Source organism: Dasypus novemcinctus, chromosome 19 (genome assembly GCF_030445035.2).
Source record: "Dasypus novemcinctus isolate mDasNov1 chromosome 19, mDasNov1.1.hap2, whole genome shotgun sequence".
Taxonomy (NCBI): domain Eukaryota; kingdom Metazoa; phylum Chordata; class Mammalia; order Cingulata; family Dasypodidae; genus Dasypus; species Dasypus novemcinctus.
In genome coordinates, this window is record NC_080691.1 from 57,267,590 (window position 1) to 57,284,670 (window position 17,081).

The window sequence follows — 17,081 nt, forward strand, 5'->3', positions numbered from 1 at the left end:
ATTATTATTATTTTTTAATTACATTAAAAAAATATATGAGGTCCCATTCAACCCCACCGCCCCCGCCCCCCACTCCCCCCACAGCAACACTCTCTCCCATCATCGTGATACATCCATTGCACCTGGTAAGTTCATCTCTGAGCATCACTGCACCCCATAGTCAATGGTCCACATCATAGCCCAGACTCTCTCACGTTCCATCCAGTGGGCCCTGGGGGGATCTACAGTGTCCCGTAATTGTCCGTGAAGCACTATCCAGGACAACTCCACGCCCCGAAAACGCCTCCACATCTCATCTCTTCCTCCCGTTCCCCACACCCAGCAGCCTCCATGGCTACCGTTCCCACACCCATTTCACATTTTCTCTGTGGACATTGGATTGGTTGTGTCCATTGCACACCTATGACAAGTGAGGGCTTAGATTCCACATGGGTACTGGATGCACTCTTCCTGCTTCTAGTTGTAGACACTCTAGGCTCCATGTTGTGGTGGTTGACCTTCTTCAACTCCATGTTAGCTGAGTGGAGTAAGTCCAATAAGTCAAAGTGTAGGAGTTGAAGTCTGTTGACGCTCTGGGCCTGGGTGTCATATTATCAGTCCAGAAATTCAAATCCCCTACATATATCTTAAACTCAGCACCAACTACAATTCCAATAAAGTAGCATGCAAGTCTTGTGAAAAGAGATCCCCTCTGAGTCCATTTCCATCACGCAGAAACACCAGCTCCAAAGAAGGGCCATCTGTCATGGCAGTGAACCCAATCTGCCATGACCATAGAACCCGTGGGTCTCTTTATCCCTCAAAAGAACCAATACCTGGGGTTGTATCTACCTTATCTGTCTCTTAGACTCTGTTCAGTTGTACATAGGGGTATTCCTTCTGACAACCTCCAGACTCTTTTTTAGAGACTCACAGCCTTATAATCTCATTTCTCCTTTCCATTTCCCCCTTACATTAGGTCAAACCGCTTCCTGAAGTCATGTTATTATATGTAGACAGGTATATTCTGCTGTTCCGCATTGAATCTTTAATTCAAGGACATTTTCTAGTTGCTTCTTCAGCTGGTATGTGGTAGTGATCCCTCGGTGCCAGGGAGGCTCATCCCCGGGTGTCGTGTCCCACGCTGGGGGGAATGCATCACATCTACACGCTGAGTTTGGCTGTGAGAGTGGCCACATTTGAGTAACATGAAGGCTGTCAGGAGGAAACCCCCAGGCACAATGCTACTCTAGGCCTTGTTCTTATTGCAGGTGCATAGGCTCAAAAGTGTAGCCATTAGTATCAAGAGCCCACTGTTGGGCCCTCCTTCCTTCCTGGTTCTTGCCGTTGCACCTGGAGGATTGCCGCTGCTCTCCCAGGGCCCACAACAGTGACCCCCCGGCCAGGAGCCCAGTACCCCCCCAGCTGTTGTTTTTAATTGTTTCCACTATGAGTATATATAGACATTACCATATACCCTGGGCATATGCCCTGTATAACTCCCTGTCAACCATATATATCCTGTCAATAACTTCCCATATCAGTATTCCTCCGCTGCCATTGTTGAACCACTCTGTGATCCAAAACTTCCCGTAAAGTGAATCCCAACATAATGTCAGCTTCAGAAGAGTCTTAGATCACCAAAATTCATATATACAATATACAGTATTTCCCCAGATCCACCATAAAACCTTTTCCCTTCCACAGCAATAATCTTTTAACTTATTCATATCATATTTCCTGAAACTGATGTACAGATTCTGAAACTATAGTTTTCAAACAAGGTAACATTTGTGCTTACTATGTGGTCCATACTTTAGGCTGTACAGTTTTCTAAATTTTTTAGTTATCCTATGTTTTGTCTTATGGTTTTCATTATTAGTCTGTCGTACCCTGTATGTTTTTGGTGTAATATTAGCTGTTTTATATTCATCCTCGTGTACTCTCACATAACTCCTCTTTTGCCCCCTTATTTACCTTTGTTCTATCCATTGCACGTCCATTTTCCCCTCCCCTTAGGGCCCACAACGCCTGCCAATCTAATGCCCTGGGAGCCGTCCTTTCTCACGAGAGATACAGTTCTCTCTATTCGACGGCATTAGTCTTCCCCAGGATATGGGTCCACCCCACCCAATGGTAGAACCCACCTTGGCAAAATGAGCCTTCAGCTATTCCCTCCGGAGTCCATCACGCATCAGACCATACCCCCTGAGCGTCCTAACCAGGTGACCCTCCCACTTATACTTTGATACGTTTTACTCAGCATTTAGTTCTCAATGAACTTCTGGCACTCTCCCATGTTTGTATGTTGCCCCTCCCTCCCACCTATTTCTTGGACCATATTACCCCTCTTCCCATCCCCAGCCCCCCTCAAACCCAGAAAACCCCACCCGAAGGTAACCCCTTGCCCCCATTTTGTCCCTTCTTTGTGCTCATACTTACCCCCAGCTCATCACAGATTCCACCCCTACAGACATTAACTCACATCCTTCCTCCACCCCCCGATTTCCAGTAAGCCACTTTTCCAGACTCTAGCTCTCTGAGGCAGTTAACTTATCTCATATCATTGAGGTCATATAGTATTTGTCCTTCAATGCCTGGGTTGCTTCACTTAACATAAGATTCTCAAGGTTCATCCATGTTATCATGTGAGATTGTAGTGTATTGGTTCTTACAGCTGAGTAGTATTCCATTGTGTGTATATACCACATTTTATTGATCCACTCATCTGTTGATGGACTTTTGGATTGATTCCAACTTTTGGCGATGGTGAACAATGCTGCTATGAACATTGGTGTACATATATCGGCTTGTGTCCTTGTTTTCAGATCTGATGGGTATATACCCAGCAGTGGTATTGCTGGGTCATATGGCAAATCTATGGATAATTTTTTGAGAAACTGCCAAACTGTCCTCCAGAATGGTTGGATCCTTCTGCATTCCCACCAGCAATGGATGAGTGTTCCCCTTTCTTCACATCCTCTCCAGCATTTGTATTCTACTGTTTTTTTCATGGCTGCCAATCTTATGGGAGTAAGATGGTATCTCATTGTAGTTTTGATTTGCATTTCCCTGATAGCTAGGGATTTGGAGCATTTTTTCATGTGCTTTTTAGCCATTTGTATTTCTTCTTTGGAGAAGTGTCTGTTTAAATCTTTTTCCCATTTTTTAAATGGGTTGTTTATCTTTTTGTTTTCAAGATATATGAGTTCTTTATATATGCAAGTTATAAGTCTCTTATCAGATATATGGTTGCCGAATATTTTCTCCCATTGTGTGGGTTCCCTTTTTACTTTCTTGACAAACTCCTTTGAGGTGCAGAAGGCTTTAATTTTGAGGTAGTCGCATTTATCTATTTGTTCTTTTGCTGCTCGTGCTTTTGGTGTGATATTCATGAAGCCATTTCCTATTACAAGGTCCTGTAGGTGTTTCCCTACACTGCTTTCTTAGGTCTTTATGGTCTTGGCTCTTATATTTAGGTCTTTGATCCATCTTGAGTTGATCTTTGTATAAGGTGTGAGATGGTAATCCTCTTTCATTCTTCTACATATGGCTATCCAGTTCTCCAGGCACCATTTGTTGAATAGGCCATTCTCTCCCAGTTGAGAGGGTTTGGTGGCTTTATCGAATATTATATGGCTATATACATGAGGTTCTATATCTGAACTTTCAATTCGATTCCATTGGTCTGTGTGTCTCTCCTTATGCCAGTACCATGCTGTTTTCACTACTGTAGCTTTGTAGTATGTTTTGAAGTCAGGAAGTGTGATTCCTCCTATTTCGTTTTTCTTTTTCAATATGTCTTTGGCTATTCGGGGCCTCTTTTTATTCCAAATAAATTTCATAGTTAGTTTTTCTAGTTCCTTAAAGAAGGCTGTGTTGATTTTTATTGGGATTGCATTGAATGTGTAGATCAGTTTTGGTAGGATAGACATCTTAATAATATTCAGTCTTCCTATCCATGAACAGGGAATATTCTTCCATTTATTTAGGTCTTCTTTGATTTCCTTGAACAATCTTGTATAGTTCTCGATGTATAAGTTTTTTACATCTTTAGTTAAATTTATTCCTAAGTATTTGATTTTTTTATTTACTATTGTGAATGGTATTTGTTTCTTGATTTCCTCCTGATCTTGCTCATTATTGGTGTATAGAAATGCTACTGATTTTTGCGCATTGATCTTATAACCTGCGACTTTGCTAAACTCATTTATGAGTTCTAGGAGCTTTGTTGAAGATCTCTCAGGGTTTTCTATATATAGGATCATGTCATCTGCAAATAATGAAATTTTGACTTCTTCCCTTCCAATTTGAATGCCTTTTATATCTGGTTCTTGTCTCAGTGCTCGAGCCAGTACTTCCAAGACAATGTTAAATAGGAGCGGAGACAATGGGCATCCTTGTCTTGTTCCTGATTTTAGAGGGAAGGATTTCAGGATTTCGCCATTGTAAACAATGTTGGCTTTAGGTTTTTCATATATACTCTTTATCATGTTCAAAAAGTTTCCTTGTATTCCGATCTTTTGGAGTGTTTTTATCAGGAAGGGGTGCTGTATTTTGTCAAATGCCTTTTCTGCATCTATAGATATAATCATGTGGTTTTTTTCTCTCAATCTGTTTATATGGTGTATTACATTGATTGATTTTCTTATGTTGAACCATCCTTGCATACCTGGGATAAATCCCACTTGGTCATGGTGTATAATTCGTTTAATGTGTTGTTGAATACGATTAGCAAGTATTTTGTTAAGTATTTTTGCGTCTAGGTTCATTAGAGAAATTGGTCTGTAATTTTCCTTTCTTGTGGTGTCTTTGTTTGGCTTTGGTACTAGGGTAATGTTGGCGTCATAGAAGGAATTAGGCAGTGTTCCTTCTGTTTCGATTTTTTGGAATAGTTTCAACAGGATTGGTGTTAGTTTTTTCTGGAATGTTTTGTAGAATTCACCTGTGAAGCCGTCTGGCCCTGGGCTCTTCTTAGTTGGGAGATTTTTAATGACTGATTCTATCTCTTTGCTTGTGATTGGTTTGTTAAGATCATCAATTTCTTCTTTCGTCAGTATGGGCTGCTTATGTATTTCTAGGAATTTGTCCATTTCCTCTAAATTGTCATTTTTGTTGGAATATAGTTTTTCAAAGTATCCTCTTATGATAGTCTTTATTTCTGTGGGGTCAGTGGTGATATCACCTTTCTCATTTCTTATTTTGTGTATTTGCATCTTTTCTCTTTTTTTCTTTGTTAGTCTCGCTAAAGGTTTGTCAATTTTGTTGATCTTCTCAAAAAACCAGCTCTTGGTCTTGTTTATTTTTTCAAGTGCTTTCTTATTTTCTATTTCATTTAGTTCTGCTCTTATCTTTGTTATTTCCTTCCTTCTTCTGCCTGTTGGGTTACTTTGTTGTTGTTTTTCTAATTCCTTCAAATGTGCAGTTAATTCTTCGATTTCTGCTCTTTCTTCTTTTTTGATATATGAATTTATGGCTATAAATTTCCCTCTCATTACCGCTTTTGCTGCATCCCATAAATTTTGGTATGTTGTGTTATCATTATCATTTGTTTCAAGGTAGTCATTGATTTCTTTTGAGATTTCCTCTTTGACCCACTGTTATTCTAAGAGTGTGCTGTTTAATTTCCAAATTGTCGTGTGAAGTCTGGGTCTCTGTCCCTTGCAAATTTCCAGCTTGTCTCCACTGTGGTCAGAGATATTGTTTTGTATGATTTCGATCTTTCTGAATTCATTAAGCCTTTCTTTGTGGCCTAGCATATGGTCAATCTTGGAGAATGTTCCATGTGCGCTTGAGAAAAATGTATATCCTGCTGTGTTTGGGTGTAATGATCTATATATGTCTATTAGATCCAGCTCTTCTAATATACTGTTCAAATGTTTTGTTTCTTTAGTGATTCTCTTTTGAGATGTTCTGTCCAGAGTTGATAGTGTTGTATTAAAATCCTCCACTATAATTGTAGATGCATCTATTCTTTCATTTAGTTTTTCCAACGTTTGCCTCACATATTTAGAGGCGCCCTTGTTAGGAGCATAAATATTTATGATTGTTCGATCTTCTTGACAAATTGTCCCTTTCACTAAAATATAGTATCCTTCTTTGTCTCTCAGAATTGTTTCGCATTTAAAGTCTATTTTGTCTGATATTAATATAGCTACTCCTGCCTTTTTTTGGTTGTTGTTTGCTTGTATGATTGTTTTCCAGCCATTCACTTTCAACCTCCATGAGTCTCTGGGTCTAAGACGTGTCTCTTGTAGGCAGCATATAGATGGGTCGTATTTCCTTATCCAGTGTCCCAGTCTGAATCTTTTGATAGGTGAGTTTAATCCATTGACATTCAGTGTTATTACATTTAGAGAGTTATTTATGGTAGCCATATTTTGGTTGGATTTGTGTTTGTTATATTTTGTTTGTATTATTTTATTTTCCCCTTCTATTTTTGTCTTTCTTGTTGCTTTTACACTCTCCTCCATCTCTGACTGTCCTGTTTTTTCCTTTCTTCCTGCAGAATTCCCTTAAGAATTTCTTGAAGGGGAGGTTTCTTGTTGATATACTCTTTCAGTTTCTGTTTATCTGTGAATATTTTGAACTCTCCATCATTTTTGAATGCTAGTTTAGCTGGATAGAGTATTCTTGGTTGGAGATTTTTTTCCTTTAGTACCTTGACTATATCATACCACTGCCTTCTCGCCTCCATCGTTTCAGATGAGAAATCAGCACTTAATCTTATGGAGTTTCCCTTGTATGTGATGGTTTTCTTTTCTCTTGCTGCTTTTAGAATTTTTTCTTTGTCTTGAGCATTGGATAATTTGACAAGTATATGTCTTGGGGTGGGCCTGTTGGGGTTTATGACCAGTGGAGTGCGCTGTGCTTCTTGGATATGTACATCTGTCTCTTTCAGTAGATTTGGGAAGTTTTCATTCATTATTTCCTGCAACACTCCTTCTGACCCCTTTCCCTTCTCTTCTCCTTCTGGAATGCCTATGATACGTATGTTTGAGCGTTTTGCGTTATCATTCAGGTCCCTAAGTCCTATCTGGATTTTTTCTACCTTTTTATTGACCACTTCTACTATCTGTTTGATTTCCAATGCACTGTCTTCCACATCACTAATTCTCTGCTCTGCCTCTTCTAGTCTGCTGATATTTGCTGCAAGTGTATTTTTGATTTCTTGAATTGTGGTGTTCATTTCCATCATATCTGTTATTTTTTTGCGCATGTCTGCAATTTCCCCTCCAAGTGTTGTCTTCACGCTGTTAACCTCTTTCATTACTTCATCAAATTTGTCGGTGATAAATGTTCTGAGATCTTTCATTGCTTGTGCGAAGTCCTGCCCCCCTCCCTGATTTTCAGTTTGTTGATTGGATTCAGCCATGTTTTCCTGATTACTTGTTTGGTTTGTAGATTTTTGTTGCTGTCTTGTCAACATTTTTTCTTGACGGGTTTAATCAGTTCCTTAGCTTCTTTGTCTAGTCTTGGAGATTAATTAGCTGTTGTTTTTGCGTAAGTGTTATATCTTCTCTTTGTCACTTTGTTCTTCTTATTCCAATTTCTTATTGCTAGTTAAGCTCACTTTAAAGGAAAGTATTAGTGCTGGGGAAAGTCAATTGTGTAAGGAAGGAAAAAGTGTGAAGTAGTATTGGTGATATATGTTTACAAAGCAACAATATGGGTTCTGGGAGGATGGATGTTAGATCATGTAAATTGTGTAGAGTTATAGTAGTAGGAAAGTACCTATAATGAGGTAGACGACTGAATATGGGAGGAATGTGGTACGTACTAAGAGGCTATTGTTTTCGTGAGAGAGGGAAAGAGAAAAGAAAGGTAATAGTTTCAGGGACGAATACCAGATGGAAAACTAAACAAAGGTATTAGAAATTAAGAGTTAGACACTTTGTGGATCAAAGAAAGGGAGATGGAATATAGGGGAGATAGCAGATGGTGGAGGATATCAAGTTGTAGGGGAAAGGGGATAGTGTAGATAGGCTAAATCTATTCACAGAGAAATGAGGCAGTGGAGGGTGAGGAAACCCAGCAAATGTGAGGTATTTCCTGTAGGACCTATTGTATTGTTAAGGTAAAATAGTATAAGAAGAATATTGGGGACAAGAAAGAGAGGATTGAAAAAAAAAAAAAGAACAACAACAACAACAACAAAAAACAAAAACAACAAGAAAAAAAAAACCAAAGAACAGAAACCCCGCCGCCAGGCTCGGCTGGGCTCGGCTGGGCTCGGGTCTCCCGCCTGCCGCCCGCCGCGGCTCGGCTGGGCTCGGCTTTCCCACCCGCCGCCTGGCGCAGCGCAGCGCGGCTCGGCTCTCCCGCTCGCCGCCCGGCGCGGCGCGGCTGGGCTCGGCTGAGCTCAGCTGGGCTCGGCCCCCCCGCCCGGCGCGGCTCAGCCGGGCTTGGCCGGACTCGGCTTCCCCGCCCACCGCCCGCCGCCGCGGCACAGCGCGGCTCGGCTCTCCCGCCCGCCGCCCGCTGCGGTGCTAGCTGCCTCGGCTCCGCCTACCCAAGGAGGGAGTCCTCCACACGTAGCTGGGATCTCCGTGTATATTTCACAGATAGATCCTCTCTGTTACCTTCCCTCCAAATCGATGTCCAGACACCTCCGGACCAGGAAAAATCCCGAAACAGCCGGTCCCAAAGAGTCTCCGATGCCTTCCAGCCGATTCCCCCCAGGAGCTAGTAATCGGGAAGTTCACTCAGCCGCCATCTTGCCTCCCCCTCCTGAAAAGTCCCCAATTATATCTTATAGACCAGTCCTTTCCGTTACCTCCCACCAAATCGATGTCCAGACACTTCCTGCCCTGAAAAAATCCTGAAAAAGCCTGGTCCCGGAGAACCTCCAGCGGTGCCCAGCTGCCTCTTCCCAGGAGAGACGGCAAGGCAAGCTCACTCAGCCACCATCTTGCCGGAAGTCCCCTCTCACTTTCAATTTTGACCTTTCCTATCTTGACATGAGATTTATCTTTTTCTGTCAGCAGGACAAGTGAGTATCAGTGGAGGCGCACTAAAAAAACTTAAATAAAGCCTCTGAGCTATTCTTTTTCTTTTTTTTGGACGAGAGTTCTTCAGAATCTGAAATGGGGGCCCTTTTATTAGGCGCTTACTTATCTTGCTGTCCACTGGTGATGGTGAGTAAGTTACTGTCTCGTGTTGGCTCTTTTGACATGGGTTTAGGTTCCTTGAAGGCCATCTTAGGTTTATTTTCTTTGGGTTTCTTAGAGGATTCTTTGGAAGATTTGTTGTGATCTCTGTAAGGTTCTTTGAAGGCACTTTTATGTTCTCTGGAGTCTTTAGAAAGTTTTTCCTTGTGCTCCTTCATTAATTTGTGAGGCTTTGAAAAACTGGTACTGCTGCTGCTGGTGTGAATACTCCTATTAAAGTCCCCTCCTGCCTGCAGCAACTTTTTTCTAAACTCTTCTGTGGGGTTATTGAAAGTTAGTTTTTCACAGCGGAGTTGATTCACTAATGCATGGCCTTCAAGATGCAGGAAAAAGTCATAATCAAAGCGGACTTTCTTAGGTTCTTCCTTGTTTTGAAAATAAACCTCAATTGGCAAAATGAAACCAGCATACCCAGATTCTTCTACTTTGTAAGATGGATCTTTGCACACTCTTTTAGGCCTAGGAAAGCTTTTGTGCAAGTGGAAGACGACTTTTTCCACAAAGTGCTGTATGTTACTGTGCTCAGGGACGCACACAAACACCATCCAGTCGTGGGTGAAGCCCCCCACGGTGGGTTTCTTCCTCACCTGGGCGCGGTGCCCCAGCTCCAGCTTCACCTGCACACGAGCTAGCCATGCTGGGGGCCGGAGGTTTGCTGGGGTGTTGTGTGGTACCCCCTCCTCCACCGCCTCCACCCCCTCCACCCCCTCAGCTGTAATTCATGAAGAGGCTGCTATGAATGAGAGCGCGCCCAGGAGAGGAGAGCAGATGGCGGGCATTCTCTGCCTTTTCGCCCCTTGCGCTTGCTGGCGCTCTCGCTCGCTTATTAAACTCAGCCCCAAAAGAAAAATCGGCAGCAGCAGCAGCAGCTCCAGGGCTAGAGGATGAGATTCCGGGGCATCGAGTTATCCTCATTAATAACTTCAGATATCTGTGTCTCCAACTCTCTGCCCTACTACATAGGTAGGTGGTCAAGATTCATCAAAATAGTCACCATTTGGATATTCTCCAATAGAAACCGTACATATGCAGGTGGTTTCCTAAACTGACGTCCATTTTTGTTTGATGTTGATGGTTGTTTTATTTTTTCTTTCTCTCATTTGCGAATGTTAAGAGAGAATATACAAGGAGCTCTTTTTGTTTATTTAAGCTCTTGGTGAGTAGCATCCAATGCACTTGGTGACCATAGGTTATCTGAAGAATATTGAAACTTAGTGGTTTTCTCCACATTCACAGAGTGAGCACGTTGCCTCCGAGCAGCCAGGTTCCTCTTCTCTACCTTTCTACTGCTTTTGGCTCTAATGCCAGTTCAGGAAACTCAGAGCAAAGGCAGAGGTACATTGTGGGTTCTCTGTAGCTGTCTGCTTTTCTCCCCAGCCATAGAGAACAAATGGATGCTAGTTTTAATTTTAATTGATGATCTTTGAGGACTTTTCACTGCTTTCTTTTTTCCACTGTAAATAAGGCACTTGATATTCTTGAGGTTCAGCACTGCTGGGTACTTTATCAGCTTTTGTTTCATTTTGTTTTTCAGGTTTTTATTCTACCATTTTCACTGACACTGGGGAGGCCACATCACCCACATCATAGTCATCCAAGGCCTCCAACCGCTGCACTGTGCCCCTGCCTCTTCTGGCTGCCCCCATGGTGGGCTTGGGCGGGGAGATCTGCAGGGCAAGTCAAGGGGACAGGGAGCATGAGGCATAGGGAGCCTTCTGAGCCCCAATCTGAACAGACCCAGGGCATGTGTGCTACTCCAGCAACCCGGGTCCCAGGCTATACAGCAGCAGCTCAGGGTGGCAGGGCATGGACATGTCCCTGCATGGCCCCCAGTGGCGCTTCCCATTCTCACTCTTCACCTTGCTCCCCGGGTGATGGCCCACCCAGGCCACAGCTGCCTAAGTGACCAAGATAAGAAACAGACGCCCCACCATGCCCCCTATTCTCTTCCATCTTGAGTCAATATATGTAGTTAATCTCTAAGAATTTGTTCATTTCATGAAGGGTATCTAATTCAATTTTGTGCAATTATTCTGAGTAATTTCTTATAATCTTTTTATTTCAGTGGGGCTAGTAGTAATGCCCCCATTTTCATTTCTTATACTGGTTATTTGTATCATCTCTTTTCTTTATCATTTTTGCTAAATATTTGTGAATATCATTGAATTTTTCAAAGATCCAATTTTGGTTTTATTGATTCTAATTTTTGTTCTTTATTTTATTTATATCTATTTCAGTCTTTCTTTTTTTCCTTACTTCTGCTCATTTTAGGTACAGTTTGTTCATTTATACTTCTTCAATTGTTAGATAAGGTCTTTCTTTTTATGTGTTTCTCCTTTTATAATGTAAGTATTTAGTGCTACAAATTGCTCTCGGCACTGCCTTCACTGCATTTGATAATCTCTGGTATGTTGTATTTTCATTTTCATTCACTTCAAGTGTTTCCCTTATTTCCTTTAGGATTTCCTCCTTAACCCATTGGTCATTTAAGAGGACATTAATTTTGATATTTTTGTTTATTTTCCATTTCTACCACTCTTACTGATATATAACTCTACTCATTTGTCATTCATGAATATGCATCATGTGATTTTATTATTTTGAATTTATTTAGAATTTTTTGTGACCTAACATATGATCTCTCCTGCAGAATGCTCCAAATGCACTAGAGAAGAATATGAACTATATTTTTGGTTTGGGAGGGAGGAAAGAAGGAAAAAGGGAAGGAAAGATTAGATAGAGAACTTCAGCAGAAAAAGGGAAATAAAAGAAAGACTCAAATGAAATAGAAATAAAATAGCAAAATAGTAAAATAATTACCCAATATATTCATCAGGCTCCTCGGAAGCTATGTATCAGTTGTCAAAAGAAAGGGCAAACTTGAAAACAAGAATATTAAATTACCTAAATTGATTATAAAAATCATAACATATTATACAATTCTGTGGACAATATCGAATCATGTAATAAAGGTGTAACTGGAATCTCAAAATGAGAATTGAGAGAGAAGGAAGGATACATATCTGAAGAAATAATGGCCAAGTATTTCCAAACTTATTGAGAGAGAGCAGATCACACAGAAAGAAGCTGAGGGCATGTCAAGCAGGACAAATGGAAATACATGCACATATACAACAAAACAAAACACCCACTTTTATATATTCACACGCATTCACATACACATACATAGATTTGGACATATCAGAGGGGGATATGTGAACAGCCTTGTAAATCTCCTACTTGCCAAAGCTAGAGCAATTTGAAAATCAAAATAAATAATTAATTTGTTTTAACCCAAAGTATAAAATAAAAATCCAAAAATACAGTCCATTATTTCAAATGATATATGCAGATTCCCACAATCAACTGGATGAAGGAGATGAAGCTTAACTCCCATCCTCTTGAGTATGCACTAGACACATAGACTTAACTCCCTATTGTTGTATAGAAAGGGTATGGAAAGGGGTAAATTGTAACTTTACAGTTCAGGTGTAAGTCCCCACCCTAACCAATAGAGGGAATTCAGCATCACCCGTCCTGAGACACGTTTAGTTCATGTGTCCCTACGATGACAAAAGGGGGAAAGCTCTCAACCTCTGAGGCACTATTACCCAAACTCTTACCCATTACACTCATGGGAAAACCTTGTGCAACAAAACAAGGAACATCTTGAAAAATATACAAAGTCTATAATTTATTAGTAGTTTTACTAATGGTAACCTAGTTTTGTTACTGACAAATACTTAGCAAGAGATTAATAGTAGGAAAAAATAGCTGCTGGATCTAAAAAAGTCTCTATATATTGGCTCAAGTTTTTATGTAAATATAAATCTTTAAATATGTAAAATCTATTTACAAAGAAAAAATACATGTTTCATTATTCATCTCTTCCTAGCTTTAGTTTAATATTTAGAAAGAAAAGAATGATATTTTTTGATATGGAATAATGTGGGTTGTGGGTCACTCTTGAGTTACTAGTTAAGATGAGCTATGTAAGGTCACACTGGGATCTAAGACAAAGACCTAATAAGGGGAGGGAGAGCCTGGGACAGTGACCTCACTTCCCTGTTGATGTGAAATAAATGCAGGCTCTGAATCTCCCTGGCATTGCACTGGGGACATAAATGAAGAAGAACCCGGGCAAGTGGAAGGCAAGTCCTCAGGGAAATAGGCTCAGGGAAGAGGAAGCCCCAGAGCTGACAGAAAACTGCTCCCTCTTTGCACCTGCTCCTCGGACTGAGCCTTGTCCTTGTTGGTCTTGAGCACCCCCTGAAGCCCATCCCCTTCCTGCATTGGAGGTTTGTGTCTGGGTTCCCACTGCCTTCCCCTCACTGTGTCCTGCACAGTCTCCAGAGCCAGGGCCACCTCCACGAACACCAGCCCAAACTGAAGTGCCTCTTCCTCCTCCACGCTGGCTGGCTCTGCTCCCGCCCCCACGCCACCCGCCCCATTCCCCAGCCAAGCTCTAGAGAGCCTCCCACACCCAGGGAGAACCAGGGGCTCTGGGAGGCCATAGGAGAGCGAGCTTGGCAGCGGCCTGGGCCATGTCCTCATCCCTTATGGCGCTCGACTGCAGATAGTACTCATTCTTGGATATGTAAGCAGTGATGGAGACGCAGCCTTGGAAAACTGGGTTGTAGCTTTTACTGCCTGTCTTGTATGAGTCCCCATTCACTCCAGCCCCTTTCCAGGACTCTGGTGGATCCAATACCAGTAGTAACTGCTGGTGAGTGAGCCCTGGAGACAGAGCAGGTGAGGGAGAGTGCCTCTGAGAGCTTCACCAACCCAGGACCTGACTCCTTCAGCATGAGTTCAGACAGGACACCTGGGGGAGGGGGAGGGAGGAGGAGAGTCATTGTGAGTCTGTCCTACCCCAGAATCAAACCCCTGTGAGCTCCTGGATCCCCAAGATCCTCACCCATGGGAACTGCCAGCAGGCAGAGGAGGAGCCCCAGCATCTGTATGGCCATCTAAAACTCTTATTGCATTTCTTCTGTGAGGCCCCAGGGTGATTTGCATGTAGGGTCCCTGGGGGTACAAGAGGCTGAGCTGGCGATAGTCATTGGGTTTCCTGGTGACCTGTTGTTGGGTGGAGGAGAAGTGGTGAGCCTGGCCTTACTTTTCCTGTGCTCCAGCCCTGCCATCCTCTGGACATGTGACTTTGGGGGAGGGTTCTGTACTCTGAGCACACAGAGCTTCCCTTGACCCACTGCACAGTGTGAAGGCTGCAAGATACAGAGTCCGCAGAGCACAATGACTGTGCCTGGATCAGTCAGGTCCCTAATTTCCCTTTCCCCATGGTCTCCAACAGTAGGACATGATAATGTTAGAAGCCATATCCCAACCTTGATATAAGAAAATGATTTCATCTGTATCAAACCCTTAGAAAGATGCCTGACATGAAATAACCAGTTGTAACTGGGAAGAGCCTGATTCAAAGATTATGATGGGAGAGAAGTGTAGAGAGCAGGTCAAAGTGACTCTCAGATACTAGGAGCCAAGAACTGCAGCACCTTCAAGGGAGTCAAGTCCAGCTCTAACAGCAAGTGGGCATAGAGCAAGGGTGTGTGGGATGGAGAAAGACCTAAGCAGGGGGCATTCCCATTAGAGACCTCACCCTGCCCTGCTCTGCTCTCACAGAACAAGGGCCTCTCACCATTCCCTGCATCCTTGATCCAAAGGCTGAATAAATGGAGGAGGTCTGTCCATTTGAGCAGGAGGACTGGCCTCTGCTTCTCCTTAGACCCTTCCTGCCCTCTCTTCCCAAGGAGAAATTGTGACAGGTATCTCCAGACCAGAACCCTGCTTTAAATTGAACCCCCAAACCTGAGTTGATGACACCATTAACTGGATTCTCAGACCCAGAACCTGCCCACTGTCCTTACATAAATGGACTGACTCTGCAGGGGAAAGTACTTGTGTAAATACTCAGATGCCCTGAGGAAGGATGATGTACAAGTCTTTGATCTCCATCTTGAAGAACTGGATTTATGAAAACATTTTTTATTTGCATATAAATCACCCAATATTCTTCTCTACCCTGGGAAAATTTTAGAGGCCTCTTTCTTTACTCTATGAGTGTAATGTAAATTTCCTTTATACTTGGGTTAGGGGAAATTGCTTTTGTGTTCAGGGACATGGAATATTTTTCGCCCTATAGAGGGTACAGTTTGGTGACAGCAGTCTCATCATTGCCCTGACAGGAGTGATAAAATGTATTTCTGTTAAAATCGATCAATATGAAACATACAAAATAATAAAATAGTGGTTAAATCTGTTTTTTTCCAGATCTTTTGATAAGCCACAAAATCTTGAGAACATGCAAAGATTCCCTGATTGATTTCAATGTGACTTTTTCCTAATTATGAAATACTGCCTATCTTACAAGTTTGAGGACATAAGCAAAACAAAATACAGATACCACAACAAGGATAAACAAACAAATGCTTAAATAGGAAATCAAGTAGGAGTAGAGATACACATAGAATAAAAACTCTTATAACAAATTATTATAAAAATTAAATTAATTAATGAAAAGGGATAATAAAGAAGAATCAAAGCAAAGACCTCATTACTGCACATAGAACAGAATTCTATAAAAAGAAATTGACAATAGGAAAGAACATGCACTTGTGTATTTTAAATAACATTTAAAATTTGAATAAAAACTTTAAAAGATGAAATAATTTCAGAGAATATAGAGCAAAAGGAGACATTTTCTTAAAAAGGAAGGAAAAATAGAATAATATTCCATCATATGACTGTTCAACATTTTTAATACATTCATGTGTTCAGTCTACATATAATACCAGGGGTTAAAAATGGTTTTTGACCTGAAGAAAAGGGGGAAATGGAAAGGACAAATGAGTTTATATGGCTATGAGTCTCCAAAAAGAGCCGAGTGTTGTCAGATTGGTTGCCCTTATGCACACCTGAGCAAAGTCCCAGAGACAGATAAAGTAGATACAACCCCAGGTATTGGTACTCCTGAGGACTACAGAGACCCACAGGTTCTATGGTCATGACAGATGGAGTTCAGTGCCAGCTCAGTTGGCCCTGCTTTGGAGTTTGTGTTTCTGTGCGATGGAGCTGGACTTAGATGTGATCTTTGTCCACAAGACTCTCCTACTTTTACTGGAACTGTAGTTGGTGCTGGGGTTTAATGTATACCCAGGGGGCCTGAATCTCTGGACTGACCATGTGATAACCAGGCCCTGAGCCTCAACAGACTTGCAACTCCTACACTCTGGTTTATTGGACTTACCCCACTCATCTAACATGGAGGTGAAGAAGGTCAACCAACACACCAGGGAACCAAGACTGCCTGCAACTGAAAGCAGGAGAATTGCATCCAGCATCCATGTGGCATCTAAGCCCCCTCTTGATGTAGATGTGGGGTGGACACAATAATTCTAAGGTCCACAGGATGGAGGAATAGAGTATGGATTAGAGTGGACTTACCAATATGATATTCATGAACTATCGTGATTAGTAATCGAAGAAAATGAGGCATTGGTGTGGAGAAAGTGGCCATGGTGGCTGCTGGGGTTAGGTAGTGGGAGGAAGAGATGAGATGTGGGGGCTTTTTTGGGACTTGGAGTTGTCCTGAATGTTGCTGCAGGGACAGTTACAGGACATTGTATGTCCTGCCATGGCCCACTGGGTGGAATGTGGGAGTGTGAGCTGTGATGTGAACCACTGACCATGAGGAACAGCAGTGCTCAGAGATGTATTCACCAAATGCAATGAATATCTCATGATGATGAAGGAGATTGTTGTTGTGGGGGGAGGAGTGGGGTAAGGGGGGTGGGGGGCATATGGGGACCTCATGTTTTTTTAATGTAATATTAAAAAAATTAATAAAGACCAAAAAAACCCCGAAATTAAGAACCTCAAAAAATATGAATTAAGCATTAGCAGACATTCATGTGC

The 17,081-nt window shown here is 42.0% G+C and overlaps 1 protein-coding gene across 1 annotated transcript in view; it reads right to left on the minus strand.

Moving 5' to 3' along the window:
* Nucleotides 1-13,703, minus strand: part of LOC111762743 (protein AF-9-like) — a 31,018-nt gene extending 17,315 nt beyond the window's left edge. Inside the window, 5 exon segments of the mRNA XM_058281036.1 lie at nt 8,912-8,955; nt 8,957-9,001; nt 9,003-9,861; nt 10,729-10,816; nt 13,374-13,703. Of these exon segments, the coding sequence (XP_058137019.1) occupies nt 8,912-8,955; nt 8,957-9,001; nt 9,003-9,861; nt 10,729-10,816; nt 13,374-13,703 (1,366 nt within the window).
* Nucleotides 13,704-17,081: the final 3,378 nt, after the last annotated feature.